The following is a 15,640-nucleotide window of genomic DNA, read 5'->3' on the forward strand; positions in this document are numbered from 1 at the left end:
CCTTTACGATATATAATGGCAAAGTGTTTCTCATCTTCCAAATTAAAATGAATTTAAATTTATCATATATAATTATTTCTTTGTTGCCTTACAGACACATTTCAGTAGAAAATAGGGTGAAGTTTGAAAGTTTCAAATGAAGGAAAAGTAGACCAACGTAAAAAAAAAAAAAGAGAGAGAGAGAGAGAGAGAAAAACTAATTTTCTATATAATTAAGCACGCCGTACTAATTGAAAATGCCCATGTAATTAAGTTTAGACTACAAATTTTATGGCCATTTTTCTCTAACTTTATGGCTTGATTGCCTTATGCTCGGAACGCTCCATATATTAAACACCAGCTTCAGCAATTATAAATAGAAAGCAGTGGGTATAAAATTCAAAAAGAACTTTAGTTTGCATTACTCAATCTGTTTCTCAACTAATATCAATCGTTTTCGATTATTTTTACAAATCAACCCACTATCAATTTCCAATATATAGAAAATGCACCCCCGCCCCCCGCTCATAAAAGATAATTTTAAAAAATGCCAGGACATATTCTATTTATTTTTAATAAGGAGTTATATGCTGAATTTCAGCTCTCAGTTGAACGGCTTGTGAGATACTAAATTTTTCGCAAAAATTCGGACTTCTACTTCCCCTAAGGATATGTATTATAATGAAAGTGACACGCGTATGATAACTTCCCAGTTGGGATTGGAGCCTGATTATATACCAAACGTCAATTCATTTGACTTTGCAATTTGACCGTGATGATTACGCAGACATAGTTACTTTCAATTTTTTATGATGCATATCCTTATTTCATATGTTACAGATGATTCAAAAATATTTTTTCAACCAGTTAGCTCCTCTAGAATCTCACAGGCTGCATCCCAAAATCCAACTCCTACTATCCTATGACAATCCAAAAGTGACTGAACTTTTTTATTAAGAACAAATGACAAAAGAAAAATGGAGATCTTGAAAGTAAAATGTAGAAAAGCTCGGTGCCCCCAATAACTCCATATTTCTCCGCCCCTTCATTCCGAACTTAAAAATAAAACTTAATTCGAATATGGTTAATTAGTGAATTTATTACAGTTAAATTCCACTCACTACATGCTACAGCTACAACTATGTAACAAAAAATAACAACTGTGAAACATGTTCTGAATTACGATTAGATTTCTTACGCTATTATTAAACATATTAGAATAGTAAAAGGGGATTGTTCGTGAAATAGTATATTTGCTCTTGATTTATAACTTTTTCATACGGAAAAAAATAAAATATTATTCAAGTTTTAAACTTTGCTCTCTGCAAATATGTTGCCCTCTAGGCAATGGGACCAATGTGAAATGTGGACTAATGTGGACTAATGGGAAATGCTGCACTGTTAGCGGCGCTGAAAACTTACGATTCGATTCTAATATCGAATGATTTCGATATCTCTATGTCGCTACGTAACCACCCTGGGTACTAATGGGAGCTTAATTGGACATGAATTGAAAGTAGAACTATTCACCTAAGCGACCACGAAACTATGGATTCGATACTAATATCGACCCGTTTCTAGCATTTTTGATATGTATCCCGACAGTACTCTTTTTCCAGACTGTAAGAAATATAGTTAAAATTGCTCTAGATATATCAGAATTATGTTGAAATGCACACATAAATCCACTTTTATATTCTGTATAAATAGAGAGTGAGCAAGCGAGCGAGCGAGAGAGGGCGACTCAAGGCATCACCACTTCCACATTGCAAAAGCATATATCAGGAATTGAATTGAAAATCTATGTAAAGACTTTCTGCTGTGACATGCTTCATAAGGACAATTCCAGTCTGCTCACGTGACCTTTGGGGTTCATGAATTTTTTTTTTTTTTTGCGAGCGTTCCGACTTTGGATTCTCTGTTTATACCTTCTGTTTATGCATCGAATACTTTTCAAGAACATAAATGGCATTCTATATTATGAATGTTGAGAATTACCCTCTATATGACAAATAGCTGCAAATAAATACACTACATGATTTATTTATTGCTATTGAACGAGTTTCTTAACTTGTATTTACATCCTCATATATAATACCGACCTACTGTGAAAATTATCTCAGATGTTATATTTTAAACATAATAATTACTACGTTCTGCAATGATTATGTTATATATACACAACTTATGTATTCTAATGTAATTATTTTATATAATTTTTCATGCATTGCGGAAAATATAATTTAAAAAAAATAACCTAGACGGGATTCGAACTCACAACCTTATGATTTGAAATCCGACAGCTTACCAATGAGCTAGCACAAGGACTTCCAGAACTATGCTTCTAGCGATGTATAACGGATCTCAAGATAATTATGACATTCATATCCATTACAAACGCTGTTTCTATTCTACTTTGACTTTTATTTTAGTACTCAGGCGATAATTATGTTATATTTCTTAACTTTGAGCATTCTTTTACATATGGAAAGATTCTTTAACGTATTTAAATGTTGCATTACGTATGGAGAGCTAAATGACAAACAAGCATGTGCTGACATTAAAAAAAAGTTTCGAAATATTGTATCATTAAGTATTTCAATCAATGTTGCTGTTTTAAACACTTGGTAACAAGTCTTATTATATTTAAAAGAAGAAAAACACATCTGCAAACTTTTTCCCGATTGCAAAGGCTGGCTTGGAGGTTCGAACCTGGCTTACTTTTTCCCGAAGATACCCGAAGCTGGACTTAGAAATGTTTTGCCTCAAAACACCAGTAAAGAATGCGCTCAACCTTTTTGAGACAAGGTGTACATTTGGTACCCATTTAAATTTTTGGAAGGGGTAACTTGGCCCATCCCTTTAATTTTGGAAATTGCGCATTTTATATATTTGGTATTATAGTATAGGACCTAATATAGATTACTATAAATTTGGGTGGTTTACCTCGTTTCCTTTCATGGGTACGAAATTGCCAAATTTTAGTACAACCACGTGTTTGGTTTTGGCTCAATTTATCCCCTGGGATGAGGTCCTATTACATTATATAATTATATGATCATGTATATTGGTCCATTTCCTATTATAAGACATGGGTATATTGATGCACCTTGGAGGGGTACTTTGGCCCACCCCCTTTAAATTTTGGAAATTGCCCAACTTAAACATTTGGTATTATAGTATAGAAACCTAATATAGATCACTATAAATTTGGGTGGTCCACCTCGTTTCCTTTCATGGGTAAAAAATTCCCAAATTTTAGTACAACCACGCGTTTGGATTTGGCCCAATTTATCCCCTTGGATGAGGTCCTATTACCTTATATGGTTATATGGTCATGTATAGGATTCCATTCCATGTCATATACCATAGGTACATTGATGCACCCTTTAAATTTTGGGAGGGTATCAAGGCTAATATTTTAAATTTTGGAAATTTTCCAGTTTAAGCATTCGGTATTATAGCACAGGACCTCAACATGTATCATGATGAATTTGCGTGGTCCACCTTGTTCCCTTTCATATGTAAAAACAATTGCCAAAATATAAACATAAGTAATATGTTGTACTATGTGTTTGGTTTTTGGCCAAATTTATCCCCTTTGAGGAGGTTCGGTTACCTTAAATGGTTATATGGTCATGTATATGGATTCATTTCCTATCATAAGACATTGGTACGTTGATGCACCATTAAAAAAATTTGGGAGGGGTATCTTAGCTCATCCACTCACTTTTAGAAATTCTTTAACATAAGCATTTGGTATCATAGTACAGTACTTTAATATGTATCACTATAAATTTGGATGGTCCACCTCGTTCCCTTTCATGCGTAAAGAACTACCAAAAATCAGATTTCGGAGGTTATTGACCCCGTTTGATAAGTATTTAACACGTTATATGGGTATGTACAGAGGTTTATTACCTTCATATGTTTATGCTCCCTTTTAAATTTGGGAATTATCAAATAACAAAATTCGGTAAACGTTTTCTAGGACCCATTGTAGATGTTGGTGTTCCTCTTATTTCCAAATATTCAAAATTTAAAGGTTATTGACCGGCTTTATTATTGAATAAGTACAGGATTTATTACTTTTTCATTAAACACAGGTGTATTTGTGTACCAATCTTAAATTTTGGGATGGGTACATTTCTTATTGTCGTATCAATAATTGGTAATTGTTCTTAAAATTGGATAGTATCTCATTCATTGGGTAAACCATTGTCAAATATGAGTATGATCACGTGATTAGTTATTGACCTATGATGGGATTAGTAGTCCAGGACATTGGTACATTGAAATTTTGTAGGATAATTTGAGAATTGTCGAATGAAATTCCGTCATTGGTTTTGATTATTCCAGCCTATGGACCAAATATAAACGTATGGAATACGATGTACCACGTGATTGACCTTGATGAGGTAGTGTACAGGGATTCATTTCCTTTTTGTGGTACTTCTTAAGTTGGTTCTACTCAGGTAAACAATTGACGGACATTATTGCCCTTATTGAACATATAATGATATGATTAATTCTAAGACTTAGGTAAATCGAGAGAAGTATTCTTATATTTGGGAATTGTGATAAACAGAACTTTAACATAAGGCGCGAAATTTGAAACAATACTTTGAACTTTAGTCGCAGCTCATAGTCTAAGATCATTTGTGGTGATTGATTTGACCTTGAGCTTTAGAAAATCTGATAGCTAACCTTATTGAATCTTATGACTCATAGTCTTAAGGGAATACATGCTACAACACTGTAATTTAGTCATAAGGTGATGTAATCTGTTACTGTTACTGGCAAAGTTACTGTTGATGCAATTTGATTGGTTGATCACTATCTTTCGTGAAATCTGATTGGCTGATCACTATCTTTCGCGCAATCTGATTGGTTGATGATTTTCAAATCTTTGCTGCATTCAGTTTTGTTTTGTTTAACATTTAAAAAGTTTAATGAAATTTTAGTTTGAAACTTTGGTTTGACATTTTTTCGTTTGATATTTTTATTTTCAAAATTTTTGTTTCGAAATATTTGTTTGAAATTTTTTTTGAAATTTTTGTTTCAAAATTTTTAGTTTGAAACTTTGATTTGAATTTTTTCGTCTGAAATGCTTAGTTTGAAAACTTTTGTTTCGAAATTTTTGTTTGAAATTTTTGTTTCTAAATTTTTGTTTGAAAATTTTTGTTTGAAAATTTTTGTTTCAAATTTGGTTTGACATTTTTAAAAGTTTGTGCATTCATTAGTAAAGAATCGGAGCTGTTTAGAACAAAAACCTCTGGCAACATTGTTTATCATGGTGCAATAGTACACGTCAGAACATGGGGTTGTACTTGAAATGAAAAAACACAAATCATTGAAATGAATTATTTTATTTCACTGCACTGATTAATCACATACATCCATACCAGATAAAGGATCTGGATACTGTCGATACAATATATTTTGAACTTATCGCACTAGTTTGTCTTTAGCGTATAATTTTTTATTCCAGTTGAAGTCTTTTAAGGTCTATTGCAATATCAATTGGTGGAAACTCAATGTCCATTTGATCACAAACAAACTGTTTATCAATTCAGGTATGCACCCACGAACGATGTTGACCACCATCACAACATCTAGATACATGTTGTACAATATGCATGACACATTTCTCAAAATAGTACTTTTTCAGGAATATACTTGTCTTTTTGCACACTTCCACTGCATGTTTAACATACTGGAATACGTTGATGAATTTGTTCCATTCCGTTTGCGTTAGGTACCCCATGTTGCGAGGGACATGCAATGTACTCTTTTTACGTGACAGCACCATCTTCTCTTCGAGGACTGTACGCAGCACCATTTCATGATTTGAGCCTAATGATTTGACTATGGTCACATTTAGCTCATCATGAAAATAATCATTCATTTGGTGGATTCGTGAACATAATATTTGCCATTCTTCAAAGTTCATTTGTACACCAAATTGTTCAGCTTTGCCCAATCGAATCACAGGTTCAAATGTTCTAGCACTGATACTAATCATCACATGTTTTGTTTGAAATATATTTATTGGATAATAGCTTGCGAAGATGAATTCTTTATCGTTAGAAGTACACATCTTTCCTGCTGAAACGCACTTGCTGAAATGATTTCATGGGATAACACTGTATTGGTTGATTTATAGAACTACGGCTGACGTCATTGGAAAGAAATGTGCTGACGTTTGAATTCATGATTTCATCACAGTTGCTGGCGTCATGCTGACCAACCAAATTCATAGATCGCATTCTGCATACTGCTACGTCTGACGTCAAAGGAATGTGCTGATGTTTGAATTCATGATTTCATCACAATTGCTGACGAAACCGGCTGTGTACTAAATTCAAATTGATGACTTCGACCCAAGAATCCTTTGTAACATAAAGATACAGATCCAGTATTCAAGAAACGCAGCAGTTCTTCTTGTTTTGATGCTTCCATGGGTAAATATCTTGCTGGTAAAATTATATTCTTATCATTTTGAAGCTTCATTACGATTCTTAATCCAAACTTTGTAGGGATTTTTGGGTAGATAAGACTCTATAGGGTACATTCTGTTGTAAACCAGTAATCTTTGTAAATGATTTCATCACATCACGTGTGTTTAGAAACTGCAGACAAGTAGCAATGATGACGTTATTATGAATACTAACTCGAACGATACTTATATATGATGCAAAACACATGACGTTGCATTATCATGTTCTGACGTGTACTATTGCACCATGATAAACAATGTTGCCAGAGGTTTTTGTTCAAAACAGTTTCGGTTCTTCACTAATGAGTGCACAAACTTTAAAAATGTCAAACCAAACAAAAATTTCGAAACAAAAATTTTGAAACTAAACATTTCAAACGAAAAAATTCAAACCAAAGTTTCAAACTAAAAATTTTGAAACAAAAATTTCAAAAAAAATTTCAAACAAATATTTCGAAACAAAAATTTTGAAAATAAAAATATCAAACGAAAAAATGTCAAACCAAAGTTTCAAACTAAAATTTCAAAAATTTTTTAAATGTTAAACAAAACCAGAACTGAATGTAGCAAAAATTTGAAAATAATCAACCAATCAGATTGCGCGAAACATAGTGATCAGCCAATCAGATTTCGCGAAAGATAGTGATCAACCAATCAAATTGCATCAACAATAACTTTGCCAGTGTCAGATTACATCACCTTATGACTAAATTACAGTGTTGTAGCATGTATTCCCTTAAGACTATGAGTCATAAGATTCAATAAGGTTAGCTATCAGATTTTCTAAAGCTCAAGGTCAAATCAATCACCACAAATGATCTTAGACTATGAGCTGCGACTAAAGTTCAAAGTATTGTTTCAAATTTCGCACCTTATGTTAAAGTTCTGTTTATCACAATTCCCAAATTTAAAGAATACTTCTCTCGATATACCTAAGTCTTAGAATTAATCATATCATTTATATGTTCAATAAGGGAAATAATATCCGTCAATTGTTTACCTGAGTAGAACCAACTGTTCTCTGCAAGTGTGTACTCAAACTTAAGAAGTACCACAACAAAGGAAATCAATCCCTGTACACTACCTCATCAAGGTCAATCACGTGGTACATCGTATTGCTTACGTTTATATTTGGTCCATAAGCTGGAATAATCAAAACCAATGACGGAATTTTATTTGACAATTCTCAAATTATCCTACAAAATTTCAATGTACCAATGTCCTGGACTAATAATCCCATCATAGGTCAATAACTAATCACGTGATCATACTCATATTTGACAATGATTTACCCTATGAATGAGATACTATCCAATTTTAAGAACAATTACCAATTATTGATACGACAATAAGAAATGTACCCATCCCAAAATTTAAGATTGGTACACAAATACACCTGTGTTTAATGAAAAAGTAATAAATCCTGTACTTATTCAATAATAAAGCTGGTCAATAACCTTTAAATTTTGAATATTTGGAAATAAGAGGAACACCAACATCTACAATGGGTCCTAGAAAACGTTTACCGAATTTTGTTATTTATTAATTCCCAAATTTAAAAGGGAACATAAACATATGAAGGTAATAAACCTCTGTACATACCCAAATAACGTGTTAAATCCTTCTTATGTTTATATTTTGGCAATTGTTTTACCCATGAAAGTGAACGAGGTGGACCATCCAAATTTATTATGATACATATTGAGGGCCTGTACTATGATACCAAATGCTTAAATCGGAAAATTTCCAAAATTTAAGGGGTTGGCCATGGTACCCTCCCAAAAATTTAAAGGGGTGCATCAATGTACGTATGGTATATGATATGGAATGGAATCCTATACATGACCATATAACCATATAAGGTAATAGGACCTCATCCAAGGGGATAAATTGGGCCAAATCCAAACACGTGGTTGTACTAAAATTTGGGAATTTTGTACCCATGAAAGGAAACGAGGTGGACCACCCAAATTTATAGTCATCTATATTAGGTTTCTATACTATAATACCAAATGTTTAAATTGGGCAATTTCCAAAATTTAAGGGGGGTGGGCCAAAGTACCCCTCCAAGGTGCATCAATATACCCATGTCTTATAATAGGAAATGGACCAATATACATGAGCATATAACCATATAAGGTAATAGGACCTCATCCCAGGGGATAAATTGAGCCAAAACCAAACACGTGGTTGTACTAAAATTTGGCAATTTTGTATCCATGAAAGGAAACGAGATGAACCACCCAAATTTATAGTAATCTATATTAGGTCGTATACTATAATACCAAATATATAAAATGGGCAATTTCCAAAATTAAAGGGATGGGCCAAGTTACCCCTACCAGAAATTTAAAGGGGTGCACAAATGTACCTATGTCTTATGATAGGGAATAGGCCCCTATACATAACCATATAACCATATAAGGTAATAGGACCTCATCCAAGAGTATAAATTAGATCAAAAACGAAACACGTGGTACAACGTATTGCTTACGTATATACTTTGCCAATTTTGTACCCCTAAAAGAGGACGAGGTGGACCACCCAAATTCATCATAATACATGTTAGGGTCCAGTACTATAATACCAAATTGTTTAAATTGGGCAATTTCCAAAATTTAAAGGGTGGGCCAAGGTACCCCTCCCAAATTTTTAAAGGGGTGCACAAGTATACCCATATCTTATGAAAGGGAATGGACTCCTGTATACGCCCATATAACTATATAGGATAATGACACCTCATCAAAGGCGATAAATTGGGTCAAAAACCCCCGAAATTTGAATTTTTGGCAATTTTTACCCATAAAAGGGAACGACATAGACCCCCAATACTGATAGAGTAAATACTGTGGTCCTAGCCTACCATACCAAATTTTTAGATTCGGCAATTTCCAAAATTTAAGGGGGTGGTCCTAGGTACCCGTGCCAAAATTTATTGGGTCGGCCATGGTACCGATGCCAAAATTTAGAGGGGGTGGTCCTAGGTACCACTAGGTCATTGACTCCTTGCCAGGGACCATGGGTCCTGAGGCAGGAACCCAGGGGCCAAAAGTGTACTCAGGTGGGGCAATTACTTGTCCTGTCAAAGTGGCAGAACACTCTTGCTGATGATATTGTTACAGTGTTTGTATAACTGTATTGTTACTGTCATTGTATACTGTGGTCGTTGTACAACTGGCACTTTTCGCAACGAATTGGAAGCGGGCCCTGCGTTTTAGATGGTTACTTCAATATCATTCATTGACACATAAATATCTCATCTTTAGAAACAAACTTTTGGAGCTAGTGAGAATTCTGAGCTTGATTCCATTAATCATAGTACCAATTGTGATATTGAAATATATTACTGTCATAATAGAAACCTTGATGAGAGTATAGAACAAAACCAGATGAATCTGAACAGAATTACGTAGTTATCGCACAACATCATTCTTTAGGTTAACGAAAATATAACTTATGTTAATATATTCTCGTAAAATACGCATGTGAATTTACCCCTAACGGCATCAAAGCGTTATGTCAATGAGATCTGTTGCTTGGAATTTGTCTCTTTTTAAACATTATTTTCTGCTTAACGTTTTGGAATTAATCTTTCACTTGCATCTATTTTTCCAGCGATATGAGATAAATTCATATCCAAGAGGCCATGCGTTAATAATAAATATCTTGAATTTCAACAAGAGTGAAAGGAGAATTTTCGGAGAGAGAGACGATTCAAACTTTCGACAACTTCTTCAAGAATTCGGTTACAATGTTGAAATTGCTCGTGATTTAACAGCTGTGGTAAGTAACGGAGTCCAAATGCTTCTTATTGTTACTGTTTATAACTTCCATGCATGTACACGAGCAAACGTGCATTCACACTTCCAATTTTCATATTCTGCAACGTTAGACAACCAACTACACTGTTAAGTTTGGCTGGTTAAGTACTACACAAGGCTCTTGTTTGTTTGAAAAACGTCAGTGTAACAAACAGCAAAAAAATGCCAATGCTTCTGAAACGAATACAAAATCAGTTATAATACCGTTTAGTATCATGAGAAAGTTAGAAAGGAATGTTATTTAAACTTAGACATACCCAGGAAAATTAGAGTTGATCAAACATTCATTTTGTCAGAAGCTACAGTATTTTGTAAAATCTGAATCTTTTACATTATTCATTTCAACATTACCTTCAAATTTGTTTTATCGGTTTTAATATCTCTACTTAAACTTTATATATAAAATGTGAGGTCATGATTTGACTTCCATCTTCGTTTCGCGAGAATATTTTTTATCAGCAAAACCATCGTAGTTTCTTAAAGTGTATTATTATTATTATTATTGTTATTATTATTATTATTATTATTATTATTATTATTATTATTATTATTATTATTATTATTATTATTATTATTATTATTGATTTACTGTTAATTCCAGTGTTTTCGGGAAACCAAACAAAATAAGGAAAACAAAAAACGAAATACAAAAAGGAAAAGAAAGACAATCTGAAAGAATAAAATCAAGATTTGCAAGTAGTGGCAGTTCAAATTGCGAAAACCATTGCATGAATGAAAAGGTCATATGTTTCGAATATGACAATAGTCATATTTTGTGTGCGCATAACATGAGTTTGTGTAATTTAATGCCCAATTAATAACAGAAGCAAGTTTTTATTAGGAGCATATACAATATCAAAAGAATATGAGTTCTATCTTGTAATACACCGTAATATATCATGCACTAACCCAAACTATATTCTAAGTAATCGTCAACTATAATTTCGTAAAGAAGAATAAACATAAATGAACTAAAACATAATCAAAGATGAATGTTTGGGACCATATTTCAATTAGAAATATCTCCACTCTCTCTTTCTCTCGGTTAACGTGTGCATGATACTTGCATCTCACCAGTAGATGGAAAACATTGAGCAATGAGAAGTCATCAAATACCTTGCAAGCACAAATTAAATTTAAAAGTATCAAATTGACTTACAGTGGATTCGAGTCCAAGACCCCAGGATTTCTAATCTAGTGCCTATAACACCTAGGCTATTCTTACACTATAGCCGAAGTTCCCTAACTTCTGAGTTTTCTCATGAAATGATGGTACGAGGGAGAAAAATAGGAAAAAGGTTTGAATAAGAAAAGACAGAAATCTTCGGTTTGACGAATGAAGGCTTAAGTAATCAAGTCTCCGTTAGGACATCCCTTTTGAAGAAATCTTGAGTATGACACAATATTTCTTTTCTAACATAAAAACCTGTGTGTCTTGGTAGGTATTCAATTAATTATGCTGAATTCTAAAATAAAAATCTTGTGTGGTAAAATAATACATTACTATCTGTCTAAAAGATTTTTGTCGCGAGTTTACATTGTTTAACCCTTCATTTCATCGATGTTATGAACAAACATTCCATAAAATACGCATTCACGTTGTAATTTAGTTATGTTTAACAAAGCTATTCAAGTAGCAAATATGAGTAAAATAGTTATTTACATTTATTTTACCGTTGCAGTTCCCACAACAATCTCTAAAAAGATAAAAAATCAGAACAAATCTTCATAGCTTAGCACTTAACGTAAATACACCAAACGTATTACAACTAGCAACATAAATTACGTTTGAAACTTCTGCCATGTACTGTTGGGTAAGTGGATATCATATTTGGCCACTAAAATAGCCATTATTTTTCATTGGCTTGAATCTGTGCCACATCTATTGGATGATAGATTTTTTTTCTAATGCTTGTTAAGAAGACAGCAATAAATGGTAAGCAACACTTCAATCATTTCCATTAGGAGCTGGCCACGTAATCTATGTGCTTCAGTGCCACGTCGAACAAACGTTTGTCCAGTGGCGGATAGAAGTTCTTGATCAGGTAATGCGACTACTTTGAAACCAAATGCGGATTATGAGAATTGAATCTGTCATATCTGTAGTTCGGTGTGAAGTAGAAACAAAATTGAGGACAAAAGGATTAAGAACAATTCAAGTTATTATTATAAACTATGCCGAAGATATTTGACTTATCGTAAAGGACATACGAAATAGTTTTGAAACGAAGAAAAATAACGTACAACTTTGTAAGTAAGGGCAAAGAAACATAACGTAACCGTACTCAAGACGAATTATTAAGTTCCTAATTATCATGATTCAGTGCTCAAGGCGCTCGCGCAGTAATCTTGAGGTTCTCGAGTCGAATGCGTGTAGGGCAAGTTTGTAGTTAGAATTTTCGGTGGCTATTGATCGCTGATGATACACGTTTTATTATCTTCAAATATTTGAAAACTCGGATGTTTCAATATTTCTACTATCAAAATTTGAATAAAAGTAACAATAGTAAAAATAAGAAACTAATAATAATTATTATTTCGTAGAATATGAAATGTTAGCAGCTTATTATCGCTCAGGCAATACCATTACAAGCAGAAACGTGTCATCACGGCAGGAATATTGTAGCTTTGTTTAATGAATATTCAGACTCCTGAAGTACGCAGAATTACCTCTGACCTGAAGTATCTACATAAAATAGTTAATGGAAACTTAAGATCGGAAATATTACTTCAGGAACTATCCTTACGTGTACCTTCCCGCATTACCCGGAATACCCACCTATTCCATCTTGCCCGTCCTAGGTTGGCTGTTATACAGAGGTTTTTTTTTTTTTATAGAATACCAAACTGTTATAATCAAGTAACAACTAATGTGGACATTTTTTCGAGCTACCCAGTGTTTGAAAAAGCAATTAAACGAGCTTTGACGGAATAGTTTTAGTTTCACACTCTTTTTCTCTATATTCTTGTTATTTTTGTCTTGTTTTTTTCTTTTGTTAGCATGTCCCTGTGTAAAATGGCAAGTTATGCTGTATCTGGGAATTTGTTCAATAAATAAATAAATAAAAAAAATGTTGCACAAGAGAAGAGAAATGTCTCATATCGTTTCAAGAACAATACAATCAAAATCAGTAAGAGAATTAACATTTTACATTCGACACGGGACAAGGCTAACTCAAATTATGGTCTCGCTGTGGAGATAAGAATAAAGATGACACGAAAAGTATCGTAAAGATTTCTAGTTTCGTCTCGATTCTCGATATAGTGTATATCCATTCTTTAAGTAACACTTGCTCAGTATGCTGTATCTTATACACCATATTGTTACTGTGTACTTCTGAGCTCACTGAATTGGGTTCTGTGTAGGCATTTTTGTAGCAAAGCCTTTATAAATTACCTCTGCATACCCTAAGAGTTGGTTAATTATATGTCTTACTATTCTGACATATTCCGTTATTTTTATTACTGTTATTTTCCTTAAAACATACAGTAGAATACTTTTTACATGAAACTTTACTGGAACGTTTGGGTAATTGCAGAGGTTTTTCTTGGAGGTACGACCCCCTCCCAGAAATTATGAATTTTCTGCAAGTTTTGCGTAATTTTAAGGAAAGTTTCATGATGTTAATACCATTATTATTATTATTATTATTGTTACTGAAATTTTGATAAATTAATGGTTTAATCTATTCCAGCAAGCTCCCGCCCATCGGACATTGTCCTGGACAAAAACTATGTGTGTAGGGTTTCTCGGTGTTCAGCTTTCTCCACACATTCTTTTTTCCAATATTTCTTTCATTCACATTGCCGACGTGTTCTTTACCTTAGCCACAATAAACATTACTTAAAACAAATTATATTAGGGCTTTCCTGTGCTAACTAGACCTCTGTTCCACGTGAAATTTGCTTGGAAACTTTTCGTTTACCATTTTTCTAGTTGTAGAGACGTACGCCGAGGGTATGTCGTGGTGGTCCTGTCACTTCTCTCCAATCCCGACCGTTTTCTAACATTTGCCTAACGCTAGGACCGGTTTTACAGATTGTAATACAATATGTCGTCATACGTAATTTTTATTCCATATTATTATTATTATTATTATTATTATTATTATTATTATTATTATTATTATTATTATTATTATTATTATTATTATTATTATTATTAAATTGTATTACTTAATATTTGAGACTTCAATATTATTCCCTATTCCGATGAAAATACGCATACTGAATTTGATAAGGAAGAGGAAAAAGAAATTTTTTGCAACCTGTCGAGCGATGAATTGCCTTATAAGAGATACTTATGAAGGATGAGTTTTCGGAAGGAAAAGAGGAGGAAAATAAGTTGTCAGCTTTCGAACAATGTTAGATCGAAACTTCGGATGAGTTAACAAAAACTAAGTAGAACTTGTTTTCATCGCGCTACGTACACCCTTGCTGTTTATAAAAGACTTTGGATTGCGTATGCGTAATGTTGATATTTTAACAAAATATACTTACGTACGTGAAAAAGAATATTTCCTATTTTCATTAGCTCGGAATAATTGCTATTGTACAATATCGTTTCAGACATATTCATGACTGATACCTGATCTTAAGGATGACCCTTATGTATTCACGAATTTCTTGATGAACGTTCTCAGACGGTACGAATCAAGATTGCACATATGTTACATGTTAGTATTTTCCCTCTGAAGAAAATAGTTTCATCTCTATATGGTTAGATGGAAAGAAATATAATATTTTTCATGTTATTATACATCAGTAAAATGAACATAAGAGATGATATAAATTTCCTTAATTATCCGGTCATAAATGGAACTCAAGAACCCAAAATCACGAGCCCAGAAATGTTTATTTTTCCTAACCCTCCCTCACCCTCACCCTCAATTGACGCCCCTCACTCTCATCCTCCATCACACTCACCCTCCATTGACGCCCTTCCCTCACCCTCCCTCACAGTTACCCTCCATTCACGCGATCACAATCACCCACCCTCACACTCACCCTCAATTACTTTATCGCCCTCACCGTCAAATACTAAAATGAGGGTGAGGTGCGGGTGAGGGTGTCCCTAATGAGGGAAAAATAAGAGACGATGACCATTCGTTGTTTTCCACCACAAGGCTCATTTGGCGCTCCTTCAAATAAAGTACAGCTACAAATAAAACATTTTCTACCCTAGAAGAAAGAATCTCCTTTACATTGTTCCGTCCATTAAATGAACATATTAACAATTGCTCTACTGAAACCATCTCTGTAACTGGTGATGTGAAGTGGAAAATTTTCCGCTTAAGATTTCCCATTTCTGAAAATTTTCCTTTCTAAACAAATATTCACT

The 15,640-nt window shown here is 33.5% G+C and overlaps 1 protein-coding gene across 2 annotated transcripts in view; it reads left to right on the plus strand.

Annotated features, from left to right (window-relative positions):
• LOC145663010 (caspase-9-like) overlaps window positions 1-15,640 on the plus strand; it is a 136,059-nt gene that overhangs the window by 54,555 nt on the left and 65,864 nt on the right. Inside the window, exon 2 of one of the 2 annotated variants that reach the window (XM_081729136.1) lies at window positions 10,094-10,261. The exons of the other annotated variant lie outside the window; for it this stretch is intronic. Within the exon in view, the coding sequence (XP_081585262.1) occupies window positions 10,094-10,261 (168 nt within the window). The remainder of the gene's footprint in view (window positions 1-10,093; window positions 10,262-15,640) is intronic. 2 annotated transcript variants of the gene reach the window in all.

Source organism: Thermobia domestica, chromosome 10, assembly GCF_964235325.1.
Source record: "Thermobia domestica chromosome 10, izTheDome1.hap1.1, whole genome shotgun sequence".
NCBI lineage: Eukaryota > Metazoa > Arthropoda > Insecta > Zygentoma > Lepismatidae > Thermobia > Thermobia domestica.